At 43.6% G+C, this 17924-nt stretch overlaps 1 protein-coding gene across 1 annotated transcript in view; it reads right to left on the bottom strand.

The window, feature by feature from the left end:
- CCDC6 (coiled-coil domain containing 6) overlaps window positions 1-12440 on the bottom strand; it is a 107915-nt gene extending 95475 nt beyond the window's left edge. Inside the window, exon 1 of the mRNA XM_019444228.2 lies at window positions 11807-12440. Coding sequence (XP_019299773.1) covers window positions 11807-12115 — 309 coding nt within the window. The 5' untranslated portion in view covers window positions 12116-12440. The remainder of the gene's footprint in view (window positions 1-11806) is intronic.
- Between the last annotated feature and the right edge of the window lie 5484 nt (window positions 12441-17924).

Below are 17924 nucleotides of genomic sequence, written 5' to 3' on the forward strand. Positions count from 1 at the left end.
GAGAAGCAAGCTTTGACTGTCTGCTGCCCACAGTGCTAAAGACAGAAAACTAGGAAAAGGCACACGTCGGCTCCTATTTCAAGAAATGACGGAAAGAGCCCTACAACCGACCTACAAGGAAAAATGCATCTCTTTTAGGAAACATGTTTGCCTCTTGCTCTCCTTTTATTTTTACGCCACCACACAGGCTGGCTTACTCCTGACTCACCAAACCCTAGGAAACCGGCCAGGTTCCCAGGCATCCCAAACTGCCAGAGAAACACAGGCCCTAAAAAGCCAGGATGCAGAGCTCCCCAACTTCAGGCCTCCAGACAGCTCAGGGCGTGGGGCCTCAATCGCCTCCCCCCTCAGCTTTCCAAATGTTATTTTGATAACACCATCTTACGAAGAAAAGTTTTGATTCTGAAATATATTTTGGAAAACAATAGGAAGTATGGGGGTACTAATAATCTACCATATTCCACAGGAATATTAGGTCACAAATTATCAAAACACTCTGATGTGCATGCTCTCATTTCACACCTACAACAGCAGTAGGATAGAGGTATGCTAAAGAAGGTAGTAAGCCCACCAAGGTTCACAGGCTCTGAACGCAATGTAACTTAGCTAGTAAGGTGGCCGGAGCCTCCAACGACTGGGAGCCACGTCCCGCAGGGCCTCGCATCCTCTGGTGTGCCACCCTCCTTTCCCACTGCCCAGTGAGCACTGCTGAGGGAAGGGGTGGGGTGACCCAGAGGGCACACGCCAGAACAGTTCCATAGACACACAAAATGGGGATACTGCACAGCTTTAAAATACCCTACCTCTATATGCAACAACAGAGATACTGTTTAATATCAGTAAATATACAAACTAGGATATCAAAGCAAAGAATCCAGACACACAATAAAAACCTTCCATATAAAACCACTTATGGGAAGTTTAAAAATAAGCAAAACAAATCTACAGTGACAGAAGTCAGTGCAAGGTTATTTTTTGGGGTGTGATGACTAGAACAGAGGACAGGGGAGGATGGTGAAGGAAATGATGATAATAGCATGTAGCTTGAGCAGGGTGATGATGACACTGGTGAATTCATTTGTTAAGTTCATAGAGCATAAATTTGTGCATTCAAACCTTGTGCACTTCACTGTAAGCATGTCATACTCCATTAGAGTTTATGAAAACCTGGGCACCCCCAAAACAAATCCCACAAAGTTTACGGAGCATCTCCTACAGCGTCAAGGCTGTGGGAAAAATGATCCTTCAAATGGCAGAACTTTTCTGCACCAGTCGCATGTGAGGTACCCTCAGATTGCCTATGTTCAAATCCCTGTTCTACCACTTACTGTGACCCTCAAGGTGTCACTGACACCTACACCTCATTTCTTCCTCCGAGACGTGGAGATGGCAAAGGGTTGCTAGGAGTTCCCACAAAAAGTGTTTTGAAATGTACCAGGCACACAGTAAAAGACAGTACCATGTAGCTACTACCATGGAATAAGACAGATCATCTCACAGGTGATAAATGACAAAGTACGTGCCTTCAAATAGCTTAGGAGGAAAACACGAAGAAATGTCGGCACTAAGCAGCCAGAGCAGATTATGAAAATACAGAACTGTTCCTATTGTTCCCCTGCCCCCTCCCCACCCCCCTTCTGCAGTCAGCTCCTGGATGGGAGCCAGAAATGGCACCCACCAGGCTTGCCTAGCAGGGTCCTGCTCTCCTCCCCAGTTTGCCTCCTTTCCCCAACACTCAGGTTCTGAGTCAGGGAGGAATGCCCGTCTTGCCACGCCTCTGCCCCCATCTTCCTCTAGATTAACTTCCATTTATCCTTCAGGCTGTAGCTTAAAAGTCACAACCTGGACTACGGTCCCCACTTGCAGATTGAGTCAGGGGCCCTTCACCAACTTCCCAAGTGCTGTCTCATCCCACTGATATATATGGCACATTGCCTAGTATACAGCAGGTGATCAATACGTTTGTTTAAAAAAGAAAAAAAATCCACTATGACTGCGCTTGTCAGACTATTTTTAAGTAGAGGTTATAAAAGAAGTACAAAGAGACTGATTCCAGACTGGGACAGGAGCAAAGGGAGGGAGGAGAGGGGAGCCCAGATGGCTGTGCTATAAGCACAGGGGCAACCTACCAGGGTTCCCTGGATAGGCCACAGGCTGCCCCCTCCCATCACCATTTCTCTTCCAAGGCTGCTACCCTGGAAACACTCCCTTAGGCCTGGCATCCCGGGAATTTGCCGTGGTGACAGGGCAGCCGTGGTGACAGGGCAGCCGTGACTGCTCTCACTGAAGGAACAGGAGTGCAGAAAACAAGGAGGAAAACGCCCACAACAAAATAAAGACAAAACTGATCATAAATTGACTTGTACCCCACCCTCCCCAGGCTGTGCAGCCTGCACTTATGCTCTGAGGACAGGCCTGCATTCAAATTCCGCCCCCCGCTCCACCCGCGGCCTGCGTTGGAAAGCTGGCAAGTTATATAACCTGTCTGAGCCTAAACCTGCATAGCGATGCATTACAGCAGTACTGACCCCACAGGATGGTGCTAAGGGTTAAATAAGAAAATACAAGCAGATCCCTCCCAACAGTACCTAACCCCACAGTAAGTGTTGCATGAATATTAGCTGTTATCACAGCAACACAATCTGCTTTGGAAATAGAGCAATGCTGGTAAATAAGAATTGTTAATTAATTTTTTCAATCTTTTGGGTTTTTTCAACCTTTCTTAAATCGTGATCTATTCAAAATGCCATCAAGGAAATTAAATGCTTGCAACACACACACACACACAAAGAGGGGCGCCTGGGTAGTTCAGTAGGTGGAGCATGCGACTTGATCTCAGGGTTGAGTCCCACGCTGGGTGTAGACATCACTTAAAAATAAAATCTTTTTAAAAGTTAATTAATTTTAAAAAATACAAAATTTAAATTTAAAAAAAAAAAAAAAAAAAAAGCACCCATGATTGATGAGGAGTCAGGGCAAAGTCCTGTCCCCTGACAGTGGGTTACTCCCTCCCAAGGTTCTTCTTGAGAGGGTGCCTCCTCTAAATGCAAAGTAGGACAAAAAGTGCTGAGCCCAGGGCTGGGGTACCATCCATGTTTGCTGAATGACAGAAAACCCGATGAGGGAAAAGCCCCAATAACAATAAAAACTGGAGATGGAGAAAGATAACAGCACTTTAAAATCTTTTCAGTCCCAATTCATAACTTTAACACCAGGATAATAAAAAACAGCTAGCTGCTTCTGTAGATCACTATAAACTTTTCCTTTAAAACATTTTTAAAAGTAATTTTTAAGTCACTAAGAATAGAGGTTATTAGGGCCTAGAGGTAAAGGGAAATGAGGAGGTATTATTTAATAGAGACAGTTTCTGTTTGGGATAGTAAGTTCTGGAAATGGATAATGGTGATGGTTGCACAACACTGTGAATGCACTTAATGCCACTGGATTGTACACTTATGGTTAAACTGGTAACTTAATGTTGTGTATATTTTACTGTATTTTTTTAATGTTTATTTATTTATTTTGAAAAGTGTATGGGGGGGAGGGGCAAAGAGAGAGAGGGAGAGAGAGAACCCCAAGCAAGCTCCCTGCTGTCAGCACTGATCCTGAGTGGGCTCAAACTCACAAACTGCAAGATCATGACCTGAGCTGAAGTCAGACGATTACCCGACTGCGCCACCCAGGCGCCACTATGGTGTATATGTTTAAATTGTACTCTGGTTAGCAAAGATGTTAAAAGCATCTAGCCAATTTTTTTCTCCTCAAATTTTAGTGTTTCTATAATCAGAAGCTCCTAAATGAAGCAGAGACACAATGTTTTGACTCTCAGCAAATGTCTTTGTTTAGATAAATTAAGGCCTGTCTAGTGAAGACCAAAAAAAAAAAAAAAAAAAAAAGGAAAAAAAAAAAACCACCAAAAACAAAAATCTCAATAGAATAAAAGTTATTATTTGAGTTGCTATATTAGGATAACAGAAAAACAATCACCACTTACATGAAAATAATGTCACAAGTTGAGAAGCTCTTTCTATAATTAAACACCAAATAAATTATTTTTCTCAAGACTATTTTAACCTTTCTAATTCAGTCACAAAAAGCCAACTGCACAAAAAAGACTCTTTGCTTAGGAAAGCAACACATGAAGTGTTTCATCTACTGCAGGTACTAGATTTCGAAGAACTTTCTTTAGCTCATACAGACTTCCATGTTGTTTTCACTCTGTCACTTTCCTCTTTCCTTCTATGGAAAACTTTTTTGAATCATGACCAATGTCTGGCTAAATATCCTAACTCTGCTCCTCAGTACCAAATGGCCTCATTTGATCCGAAGTGCCCTGAGATGCCCTGGAGGGTATTAGCCAGATCACCCTGGACACACACCTGGCACCCACAGGAGGCTGGTCTGATCTGGAACAGATGCATGGAAGATTATCCCGTCAATCAACACTGCTTAAAAAAAAAAAAAAAAAAAAAAAAAACTGGAATTTGGAATTGCCCATAAACTAGTATCTCTAATTAACTTTACTGTATGAAGTCTTTACTTTCACATGGTTTGGGATTAAAGACTTAGGAAATTCGATCCATCCAACAATATTCCATGAAAGGAATGTGGGTGGGCCTCAGGGAATAACAGGAATAGAGGAAAAACCACCTAGATCATTTCAATCTACCGGCAGATACAAATTATAAAATTAAGACATCAGTGGCATTTCTTTTCAATCACCACAAAAAAAAAAAAAAAAAAAAAAAAAAAAAATTAAAAACAAACAAAAACCTCCCAGTACCACCTCAACATAGACAAACTGAGCAACCCGTTCTCCCCATCTTGGCCTTATAAAACCAACTACAAGCTAATTAAACTGTGAGTGAAGAGGGCACATCATTTCCCTTGAAGGGACTCAACAAGACAAAGAGGGTGACATAGCCCTCCCTGGAACCCCTACAAGAGTCTGCTGAACCTCCTTTCTTGCTTGCACCTGCACTTCACCACTCTCTGGACTGGAAAGTGCTGGAGAGGGAATGGCTGTTCCTCTGCTGAGTTCGCTACATCAGCAAGCCAGGGCCAAGCTGACGGCAAGTCTAGTGTAATGCTTGGGAAGCTGCTAGAGAAGCCCTTACACTGCTTCTGAGTGCTTCAGAGCACTGGCACCCAGGAGGCCAGTACTCCGAGAAGTACTGGGAGGTTGAATCGTGCCTATTTTTCAGGCTGTACTCCTCACATACCATTTTGTGCCTTACTGACAAGGCAAATGGAGAAAGAAATCACAGAAAATTTCCCATCATTAAATAAGTATTATAAAGAATTTTAATCACTAAACTGTACCCCATACATTAGAGCTAGGGACCAATAATAAGGGGGTGGTTATTTCTAAATAAACCATAAATCAAACAATTAGTCTTTTTTGAACATTCTTCTCACCTAAACGAGAACACCTCTGCAAAGTAAGGTTTGTAATTTACTGGAATGAACACTGAAATAAAACTCACAGCTGTGAGTTTCACACCCATGAAAGATAAGAAAATTTGACAATATTGGGGAAGGAAGAGTTTGCAAGTTAACACCATTCTGAGATCCTGATGATTAGAAACATTTTCCAGAGCATTAGTTTCCCTGTCAAAAAATTTGAACCACCACCAAGCAAGAACACACTGAACCTGTGAACACTGACTTCACCAGCTTTGACAATAATTCAATCTATCTAAAAGCAGCTGCATTGTGATTGAAAACAAAAAGCAACACCTACCCACTGAGGGAAGAAGTATGGGAGGGAAAGAGGAAGAGGAAGGTTACTCCTGGTTCAGCCTGGCTGTAGTTGAAAAGGTCAGATGAGCATTTCTAGGTGTAAATGCAACGATCGCTGCAAAGCATTTAAGAAGAAATGCAAGCACACTGTGTGTGACACCATTACCAAGCTCCTGCAACTCCACCCTGCAAGCCTCCCATGGACATCTACAAGGATTCAGCCAAGTCTCCCAATCTCCTTTGCAGATACTTCCCCAAACAGAGCTTCAGGTCACGGGTACTTGCAGAGATGCACGATAGCACACTGTTTCCCAGAGGCAGCTGTGGGGCATTTCAAAACTAACGAAAGTCATGAGAAAACACTGAAATGATCGGTCACCATTACCAAAACTGAAGTGGTAAATCTGAACATGCCAACAGAACCACATTTTCCCCCTAAAAGCCTGGCTCAAAAATCCTTGGAAAGGTGAAACTGAAGACACTTTGTCCCCCTTTCAGAGGTGAAGTGTATCTTGAACATCTAGATAGAGCTACAAGGTAACCTATAACCTCACCCACCCTTAGAAAACAAGAGCTTGGGTTGCATTGATTGTAATGGTTCCCCAAAGTATACACTGTATTCATTCATCCATCTAGCCTCTTTAACCAACCCCTGCGAAGACCATATGTGCTGTTGTTCAGAACACATGCAGCAGGAGAGTGACCCTATTAGTACAAGGTCAAGACAGAATGGGCACAAAACAACAACCACTGCACTACCCAGGGCCTCCTGAGTCAACTCAACATACCCTTGAGTATCTACCACATGCCAGGCACTGAGAAATGGGAGTGAACAAAGCAAAATCTGCCCCTGGAAGAATGTATACCCCTGCTGAGGGGCACCTATGTGATGGGGTGGTAGAGGGAGTGACAGATGGGTCCTGTGGGAGCACATGAATGGGCACAAAGCCCACTGTGTGGCTGGTACAGAGGCAGTGGCAATGCGCACTGGGGTGGGGGTGGAAAAGGTAGTATAGTCTACTAGGATCTACGAGGTAGAAGGGAAGGGAGGAGTCAGGGATAGGATTAAGGGCAGGAAGTCTATCCCAGAGGAGTCAGAGAGACCTATTGAAATTCCAGCAACTAGCAGTTCAACCAAGTGAGAGCTTCTAGACGTTGAGGGGTAGGTGTGTGAAGCAAGCAGGGGCCAGAGCAAGAAGGGCCTGGTAAACCACAGAAAGTTTACCTGGATCCAGAGGGTAATGGAGAGCCACTGAATGTTTTTAAACAGGCAATGACTAGTTTCAGATTTTTGCTGTAGGCCAGTGTCTCTGGTCTTGAACAAGAGTCACTGCAAACCAGGTACTGGTGATTCTCCCACCCCAGCAAAACAAAAGGAACACTGCAAAAGACTGTCACAATCTCCTCCAACATTCTGGGTTTTTTTAATCAAATACAATTACATTATGAAACAGAAGAGACATCAACATGAAGAATTTCAACTGCAGAAGAAAACTAACCATACAGCCTTTGTAACAAAACTGAACCATGTACAATTAGACCTAACTGTGAGGTCAGACGTTCTCAAAGTTCTGTCTAAAGCTGGGTGTTTTCCATTAAGAATCTAAGGGGGGAAAATTTTAACAACAACAAAAAAAGACATACACCACACCTCTTTACAAGGGCAATGTCAATCTGACAGCTTCAGAGTCTGCCAAAATGAAGTCTTAAAAATGGAAAATAGTGTATTAAGCTTCCAGAGTAAATAACCCCAAATCCACAACATTTACTATATGGAAGATTTTATTGGTTAATGAAACGATTACACTGTCGATGTTTAAAATAGCCAGGCTTTCTAATCATGCCATACAAACCTGTTTTTCTACTGTAACTTCAAAATTCCTTTGTATTTCTGTATTTCCCTAAAGTTCTATAATAAAGAACTTTATAGTTAGAGAAAGATACTCAAATACTAGGCCTTTATTTTCAAACCAGACACATGCTATTAGGTCTGAACCAGTCTAGAAAAGGCATACGCCTTAGAGACCAGCCATGCCAGGTGAAAGCTCCACTTATACTGAGAATACTAGCAGCTCATCTAGAACTGTAAAACCATCCAACTAACGCCCATTATAGCACTTCCTCATCTCAGAGACCACCACCGCTGGACACCTCTTACTACAATGAATCAGATCATCTCCAATTACATTTTCACCCACAATAAAAGCAGGATAAATCTAGCCTAACATATAAAAGCTATTCAACAGACTGACTGAGCATTTGCTTTTTGTGTATTTTCTCCACGCCAAAGAAGAAATTATGAGCTATAATCAGCATCCTGGTTCCACTGCTGATTTACTGGGAGAAATTGGATAATCACTCAAAACATTCCACTCTTCGCATAAGCCCCAAGTGAAACATACAAGGGGCAAGCTCGTGACTCCCAGATGCACCAGGCACTTGGACACACGGATGAAAGGCCTCATCCAGTTGATTCTTCCCTAGAGATAATGTTTAACTTTATCATACAGATGCTGAGAACAGGAACCCATGAAACCAGTCCTTTATTAAATAGGTAGCTTGATCCAAGTAAGCATTTATATACCAAAATACACAGAAATGATCACTAGTTAAGATTTCTACTAGCCTTTGGACTGGTTTTTAAAAGAGGGCACAACAATGAGGTACCTACACACCTATCAGAATGGCCAAAATCCAAAACAATGACAACAGCAAAAGCTGACAAGTATGTGGATCAACAGGAATGCTCACTCACTCCTGGTAGGAATGCAACATGGTACAGCCACTTTGGAAAGACAATTGAGCCGCTGCTTAACAAAAATACTCTAACCATACAATCCAGTAATTGCACTCTTTGGTATTTACTCAAAACAGCTGAAATCTTTTGTCCACACAATGCCCTGCACACAGATGTCTGGTGCAGCTCTACTCTTAATTGCCAAAACTTGGAAACAACTAAGTCCTTCACAGGTTAATGGATTACTATGAAGACAGTAAAAAAAAAATCAGTGGGTGCTAGGTTAGGGAGGGATGAGAAGGCAAAGCACAGAGGAGTTTTAAAGTACTTGGTCTACTCTGCAGGATACTACAATAGTAGATATGTGTCATTATACATTTGTCCAAACCCACAGAATGTACAAACACCAAGATGAACCCTAATGTAAACTAAGGACTTTGGGTGATTATGATGGGTCAAAGTTGGTTCATCAGTTGGAACAAATGCACCACTCTGGTGGAGAGTGTTGATAATGGGGGAGGGGAAGGACAAGGAATATGTGAGAAATCTCTGTACTTTCCCCTCAATTTTGCTGCAAACCTAAAACTACTCTAAAAAAATAAGCTGCTAAAAAAAAAAAAAAAAAAGAGCCACACTCTTCCACAGTGTGGCTGATTAGCAGTGTACCTTCCTGGACATATGCAGGGAAAAGGAAAGACACTCACAATCACCTTTAGTGCTCAAGAATATTAAAGTTAATATTGTAAGTAAAGGAACTAATAAGCACCAGGAGAGCAAGTAATAGGATTAGGACACCATCTTCCCTTTAAATTAACTAAAATATGAAAAATCTAGCAAGGCCTTCATTGAATTGAATATAGGCCTTATCACAAACTTTCTAGGCAACTACTAATAAGGGCTATGTTTAACTTAGAGTTGTTAGGAGTTGTCCAGCTTAACCTTGACAGAAATTACGACACAGTATTGTTCAATGGGCTCCTTACACCCACAGACCCATTTCACATAGTCACACACATCTCTCCTCCCATATTGCATACATGAGAGGTCAAGCCCACTTCAACACAACCTGGGTCCAAAATTCTCAAAAGCTTAAAAGAACTCTTCTCTGCATTTGCCTTAATAACACCTGTCAAATACTAAGGAACCAGGTAAACCACAAGCATTTTTGTTTCCTTGAAAGTATGAATTAGAGATCAAAGAAGAACTGAGTACCAAAAGGTACTTGTAGGCTGTCATCTAAAACAATATTAAAACTCTACTCAGTACGGCCACATTTCACAAAGTATATCTGGTGGGGTGTCAGTTTTAGCTGAGGGTAAGTGCTAAGAAATAAAGCTACCACCTCACACACTCTTCAAACCAAGTGTTCAGAAGGCCTCCGATCTTATGCACCAGGAATGAACACATTTGTCCATGTGAAGCCAACGTGTTTGTGTATAATTTACAGACCTACTTATAATACGGTCAACTGTCAAACAGATACCCTTTCACAGTATCTCCACCCCTAATCCTCTCTCCCAAACAAACAAAAACAGCCTGAATTGCTCACTGTATACAAGAGGCTAGAGATTCTGTTTCATATAAGTTTTACTACTTTCTATGGTTCACATTCTCCGAGAGACTAACCCTCTCATTTACTAACTCAAACCTTAAATAAACTGCTTCCACCAACTTCCCCCTCTTCTCAAACCCCCACTCAGCAGAGACCTCTCTCTTGGCCAAGAAAGCTAGAGAAGGCTTGGAAGTGGCTGCCTCTGCAAATTCCTCCCTCTTCCTAACCAAAAGGGCACTTCAAGAACTTGACAGTCTGGAAATGCGTGAATGTTGTTCCCATTCCATTCACCAGGACTGGATTTGAGCATGCAAAGTGTCTTTCTATAATCAATTTCTATTTAGGCTGCCAATCACACTGAAACTTTGGTGGAAATCTGCTTCTAAAGCAAATTCAGAATGCCATCCAGGTCCCATGTATGAGCTAGCACTGGGGGAGCATACACACCCACTCACACATACACACTCACTTCTCTGCTGAAGACTTTTTCTGGCACAGGGGCATCCTAAACTTGCCCCGTTTCATTTCCAGACTGTCATCTTTGATCCATTCCCAAATTCATGCTTTTTTCTCCATCTGAAGGTTCAGTCTCATCAGCTATGGTGCAGCAACTATGGTAATTTATGCCCTTGATTTCTTGACATTTTCTTCTCAGCTCCTGGCTGGGAAACTGTTTTGATCTGAATAGAGTTGTCTGTATGGGGATTCTGCATGTTAATGATGTGGCTAGCTGGCAGGGATATTAGGTGAGAGCACACGGTGTACTTTTTCCAGTTATGTTTCGCCTCATCACGGCTATAGTGGCCTTTCTAACCGCCTGCTTCGCTAGGAGGGAGACTACACACCTAATCTTACCCTCTTCGGGTGAGCCTCGGGCGCCAGGTGGAAACAGAACAGACAGTCTGTTCTCTCATCAAGTATCTGGACTCAGAGGCTAAATATCCCTAGACACTCCACCACCAATGAAGCAAACACACGTACATCCTCCTCCGCAAGGGAAAAGGAGTCAGTCGATACCCTTCACGGTTTCAGCCTGTCCAAGCTGCACACCCTTCACTCTGTCCAGGTTTAGTGTAAGATGCTGCATTCTCCAGGCTGTGCACTGCCGCTGGCACCCCCTACACTCAACCCGAACCAAGGAAAGGACTTCCAACGGAGGTGGGAGCATCAGCTCCGGTACCCGCCCTTCCCTCTCAATCCTGGCCAGAAAACTCCACTTCCCGGATTCCCAGCCACTCTCTCCCGCCCCCTCCCCGGGCGATCAAGCTAGCGCCGTACAGATGCCAGCGAAATGCCCAGCCCAGCTACGCAACCCCCGCACCCTAAGGCAGGCCCCCGGAACCTAATCCGGCTTCCTCCCTCTCCCACAGCCTAGGGGTCCCCAGATTCTGGACGTACACCTCAGGCACAATGTGACTGGAAAAAAAAAAAAAAAAAAGTCCCACCCCGCCCCCCAGCCACGCCACCAGTCTCCAGCACTGCCCGGGAGGGGCCTCCTCCCCAGTGGCGAAAAGAAAATGTGGGTGGTTGTCCCAGCAGCTTTCTCCCGCACCCCGCGAGGGGCCTGACCCCTGAGGGAGGCCAGACTCGCGTGGCCCCAAAGGGACACCTCCCTCTCCCCGACCCTCCAGGGGCCAGCAGTTCTTGGCAGAGTGTGCTCGCTGCAGGTCCCCGGAAGGCTCGGTGAGTTCGGGGGCTGCCCGGTCCAGGTGCAACCTCTCCCGGAGGCGGGCGGAGGTCGGCGCCGCGGCGCGCCCCCCGGGGGAGCAACTCACGATGGTCACGCTGGCTTTGCGCAGGTCGCGGTTTTCCTCCTGCAGCGCCTTGCACTTGAGTTTGTAGGTCTCCAGCTCGATCTTCAGCACCTTGTTCTCCTGCTGCAGCGAGGCCAGGCGGTTGGTGAGCTCCTCCAGGCGGAACGGCGAGATGACAATGCCCCCCGACTTCCCACCGCCGCCGCCTCCCCCGCCGCCACCGCCACCGCCGCCGCCCGAGGTCGATGAGCAGGACGACTGCATGGCGGCCGAGCTGCTGCTGTTGCCCCCCGCCCCGTCCGTGTCGCTCTCGCTGGCGCTGTCCGCCATGGCCGCGGCGGGCTGGGGAAAGGAGGAGGAGGAGGAGGAGGAGGAGCAGGGAGGCGGCGGCGACGAAGGCCGGGCTGCGAATGAGTGGGCGCCGGGCGAGCACAGGGGAGCGCCGAGCTGGGCGCCTGGCAGCAGGGCGCAGACTCCGAGCGGCGGCGAGAGAAAGAGAGGGAGCTTCCCGCTGCCAAGGGACCTCCTCTGCCAGAGAACAGAGACCCCGCCCGGGCTCGGGCAGTACTGCACTGGGGCTCGCTCCAGCCGGGCCTGGCGCGCTCGCTAGGCCGCCCTAAAGAGCTGGCCGAAAGCTCCGGGACCCGCCCGCCGCCACCGCCGCGGCCCGCCTCCCGGCGCCTGCCGGCGGGCCAGGAACTCGCGGGCCCAGCCGGGGCGGGAAGGCCAGGTCAGCCCTCGCACCAGCTGCGCGCTGGCCGCACGTGTTCCGAAGGAGGGCCTCCCGGCCCCCCGACCTAAGCCCCCAGACGCCCAGCCTCTTCCGGGCTCGCGCCGGCTCCCGGGAAAAGGAAACCCGGTGCCCCGCTAGCCTCGCAGGTGTCGGGGACACGTGGAAAGGTCACGCCGGCTCCCGCATTCAGCCGTGGCCGGGCCGTGGCGGGGCCGTGGCCCCGTCTTCCGCCGACTGCGTGTGCTCCTGTCTCCCTCTGTCTGTTTGAAACATACACGCAGCCCTTTGAGTTTTATCTTCTCGGAGAGCTCAACTGGGAAGCCTAGGATAGCGCTAAGAGAACAGAAAGTTCCCCTGCCAGGAGCCCGAGTGGGGTGAAACAACAGCAGCCACAGGTTAACCTCGTTAAGAATTTGCGGAAGAGACATGCCACTCTCTTTGCTCCTCCTCCTAATAATCTCATAAACCACACTGCGCTCAATCTTTAAACAAGGTGCAACTTTCTTTTCTTTTTCTCTTCACATCTTGAGAACAGTGCCAGGACGTGTCACGCAATAGGATTAAGAGACTAGCGTTTATCTAATCCAAAAAGAAAAAAGAAACACTTTCTGTGGATTAAAACCCATCTCTTTAAGTGCCAGTTTTCTAAGGTAACTGCAGACAAAGCATTATGCTGTACAAATAATGATGATTAAGTGGGAATACAGCATAACCATCACCCTCTTGCCCACTTCCAGAAAACTTTAATAGGTTAAAAATAAAGCATTAATTACTCTGATGTGATCTAATTCAGGGTTCTAGTTTTGAAGCATAAGAAATTCTAAATAACCTTTTATTCCCCCTCTTCTCTCCCAAAGAAAGGCTTGCAGGAAATCCGCCCAGCAGGTGAGACGATTCTAAACATCTTTAAACTGTTGACACAAAACAGCTTTCACTTATGTATAAAAATTGGAAAGTGAAACTGACCAGACTAGTTATTACCAAGCTTAGTCAAGGGAAGAACAAACACTTGGAAACAGAAAACAGGAAAGAAAAAAAAAAGGTGTGAAAATTTTCTATTGCTTTGAACTTTTGGAAAAGTTTATAATGTGCTATGAAGGATTAAGAGGTGGAATTTAATGATTTTTATTCCTACTCCTCTGTTATCTTTAAACCTAAATTTGATCTAATGATTAAGCTGTTATTCTGTGGCTAATGGAAACTGGTACCTCGGAATAAACTAAAACCCCAAGTGTTCCAAATGACATCATCTTTTACCAAAATGGCTGCTTCTGGCAGAGAGCTGAGAAATGCCAACTGCAATTAACCCCCAGATTTCTCCTAGTTATTTTTTAGTGCTAAAGGACTTCTGAATTTAGTCGTTGTTGGTGTGGCAGGAGAAAAGAAGAAAAAGAATTGGCTTTGCTCTTAAGAAATATAGCCAATGTAAAGTGTTAGAAGTGATCCAGTGTAATTTTCATTGAAACTTATTTCTCACCCTCACTTTTCTTTTTGGGGATCTGGTACATGAGACCAGCAGCTCATTAAATTAGAAACGGCTTCTGGAAAACTCACTTGCTGGGTGAAATGGAAGAGTAAAGCTCGCAGGGAGCAGCACCACAGGGAGAAACTCAGATTTAACAGCATTCTTTCCGCTTTATTCAGCAGCGTGATAGAATCTTAGAGCAGGTCTGGCTTCCATACTTCACAAGTTCCTATTGTTTCCTATCCCATACTATCTTAAAACTTCCACTTTTAGAGCTTATTGCAACAGAAACATTCCTTCCAGGCAGAGCAAGGGGCAAGTCGGCTCTCTTAGCTTTATCACCAACTAACTGCTTCAGAAAGACCGACGGACTCCTTCAAGTCAGCATAGGGGTGGGGTTTAAAGTGCCTGACTTTCTTAAAGGGCCCACATTATGATAAGCTTAAAAATGTATTGGTCTTGAATAGGATGTGGAGGAAAACTGCATTTTGACATGGTATTTGTAGGCAGTAATTGTGTTTAGAAGACTTTGGGGGAAAGCCATCTTCTAAAGCTTCCCTGCTGATACAGATGGGAATAAACTGGGGAATATTTTTTCACTGTGGTTTTTATTGTTATTGCAAAGCAGAAGCGTGTCTAATTTTCTACTTCTTGTAAAAGTGATTCCCCTTATAAACAGACCATTTATCACAACATTGGTTCAGTAATAGCATTACAATGGAAACACTAGTTACAAAACCAATAATATCATTATAAAACTCCTTCTCAGCTATCTAGGGGAAATGAATCAGAAGAATAGATAGCAGTGTGTGCTGCCTGGAGGAAGAAGAGACAAATTTAGATAATCACTTCCATTGGAGAAATAATGAAATTTACCTTTGCCCTAAAGTCAAGCTGCAAAATGTAACAACAAAGGAAAAAATACCTTATAGTCTAACTGCAAGGCACAATGTCAAAATCTTTCTTTGTCTAATGCTATTTGTGCAGTTGATCTACCCTATGGCCTTGAACTTTCAAATAGTAAAACTAAAATAATGCCATAAATCATAGGGAAATTTTTGTTTAATTTTTTATTGCTATAAATAAATTGCTGTACATATCTAGTTACATTACTGTCACATACTAGTAATTTCATTCAAACTCTGAAGGGATTTGGTGGTTGCAGTCTCCATTGTTACAGTTTTTTTTTTTTTTTAATTTTTTTTTTCAACGTTTTTTATTTATTTTTGGGACAGAGAGAGACAGAGCATGAACGGGGGAGGGGCAGAGAGAGAGGGAGACACAGAATCTGAAACAGGCTCCAGGCTCCGAGCCATCAGCCCAGAGCCTGACGCGGGGCTCGAACTCACAGACCGCGAGATGGTGACCTGGCTGAAGTCGGACGCTTAACCGACTGCGCCACCCAGGCGCCCCTCCATTGTTACAGTTTTGAAAAGAATTGGAATGAGCCAGGCATAAGATGGCTATTACGGAGTGCCAGAATTTGGATAGAATCATAGAATAATGAGCCACTGTGGTGTTATCATTTCTTGAAATGTAGTTGATATTGAAATATAGCTTGTTTATTGAAATATAGCTTTGATTTAGAGGCTATCTATGGTCTCAGAGTCTAGCTCAGGGCTTCATAACCTTGGCACTACTGACACGTGGATCTGGAAAATCCTTTGTTCGGGTTGGGGTTCAGAGGGGGTTGTCCTGTGCACTGCAGGATGTTTAGCAGCATCCCTGGCCTCCACCCACTAGATTCCAATAGCATGCTAACCAAAAGTGTCTTCAGACATTACCAAATATCCCCTGGAGACAAAAGTGAGAACCACTAATCTAGTAGAACAATTACTTTTGCAGGGCAAAAGCAGATCCACTTTGGACTGGCTTTTCTAGCAACATGTTGATTACATACCACAGAGCCATGAAGAGAGCCTTCTTCTCAACTCATATTTCCAGTGTCAACTAACCAGGAGATCTTGGACCCAAAGAACCACATCCACACTTAATACTATTGGCTTTTTCAATATTTTACACTAATTGATGTCAAACTAGTCTTGCTATCCAGCATCCCACCCTGGCAAGAGACCATGACTACAAGATTAATTATATATATGATCTCTAGCCTCCTGTTTGTGTTCAGTCATTATTGGTTCAAAGGAAACAAACCATTTATACAAATGGCAGACAAAAGAAATATGTCATCAGCTAAAGTAAATTACATGAGAATCAAGTAAGAATTTCAACAAAAAATGAAACATGATTTATATGTCTGGAGATTTGACAACCTACAAAACCTAAAATTTGTCTTGACACAGATCATATTGAATTGCTGACCTAGAAATGCTTCTTAAATGGTACTAAATACAGAACTAGAAAAAAAGTAAAGGGAAATCCCAGGCTCCAAAGCAAAGAGGAAAACTAGAAATAACCCAAATGTCCACCTACAATATAAATCCTGTTATATTCATGCAATGGAATAATATACAGCAATGTGAATGAGCAAACTATAGCTACATGAATGAAGCAACATGAGTTGCTTGGTGAAGGAAGCCAGACACAAAAGAGTATATGCTGTATGATTGCAATTGTATAAAGTTCAAAAATGTGCAAACTTAATCTATGAGGTTAGATGGCAGAATAAGGATACTCTTTGGGAGGAGATAGTGTTTGGAAAGGATACTAAAAGATTTCTAGCAATGTTCTTTTTCTTTTTCTGGGTACTTGTTACATAGGTATGTTCTCTTGTGAAAAGGTATTGAGCTATTTATGATCTATGTACTTTACCATATGTAACTTGCACTTCAACAAAATGTATTAATCAAAAAAGGGGAAGAGTGAGGCACTATAAATCAGAGTAGTAAACTGGCAGCTGAAACTGGGACAGCAGCATCGTAGGTCTTGTTAATCACAATGTTCGAGTTTAATACCCATCAGAGACAGAATATGAGGACATGTGGCCATACCAGGAAGGAAGATGTAACTAAGATGCCTACAAAATGCCAGATAGTCAAAAAGCTACACTGCACTGAAAGTCTTCCTACCAGCAAACAGGAAGACAAATAGGAAGATACAGAGTTTAAAAAAAAAAAAATCTCTTCGGAAACGTTATCTCTAAACCTAAGCCTCATGAAGTTAGGGACTTCACATGTATACTTATACTACCTACATGGTCCAAAAATCCCCAAACTGACATAGTATCTTAAAAGTTGGGTTTGCTTGGGAAGTTTTTGGGTGATGGAAATGTTCTATAGTTTCACTGTGGTAGTGGTTACACAAATGTATGCATTTGTCAAATATCATCAAAGATACTTAAAAAGGGAGTTTGTACTCTATGTAAAATCCAACCAAGAAAATAAACTGATTAAAAAAATTGGCATAAAAATGGTAGCATTTCCAGTGTACCTGACAGAAACAACAAAAATTTACTCTGGAAAGAGACTCAAAATGAAGATGGAGTTACAACTGGAAATTATAAAACACACAGAGAAATAATCCCTCTCAAATAAAAATTAGCAAAAATAAGGGCATCTGAGTGGCTCAGTAGGTTGACCAGGAACACATCTACAGCCAAAAAAGCTAGCTTTATCTAGCTTGCTGCAATAAAGGAGAATGTACATCACAGAAATTATGGGAGGGATTTATTACAGGATTTGTCCTTGAACTGGGTGATTCTAAGCAAGGTTTAAGAAGGCAAGTGTCAGTTCTGAATTAGATACTGTCAAAAAGTGGATGAAATTTGGTGCTTGAGTATCTTGGTAATTTTTATCTAAGAAACAGGAGTATGAAAGTTGGGCTAGAGTTATCATTTGGAAAAAAGCAGTAGTCACTCATATTCATCAAGAGTAGGATGTTTACCCCAACTCTTATTGTATCACTATCAATTTCTTCCTTTATGTTTGTTAACAGTTGCTTTATGTATTTGGGTGCTTCCATGTTGGGTGAATAAATATTTA

This window comes from Panthera pardus, unplaced genomic scaffold, assembly GCF_024362965.1.
Source record: "Panthera pardus isolate Hobbes unplaced genomic scaffold, ASM2436296v1 HiC_scaffold_22, whole genome shotgun sequence".
In the NCBI taxonomy this organism is placed as follows: domain Eukaryota; kingdom Metazoa; phylum Chordata; class Mammalia; order Carnivora; family Felidae; genus Panthera; species Panthera pardus.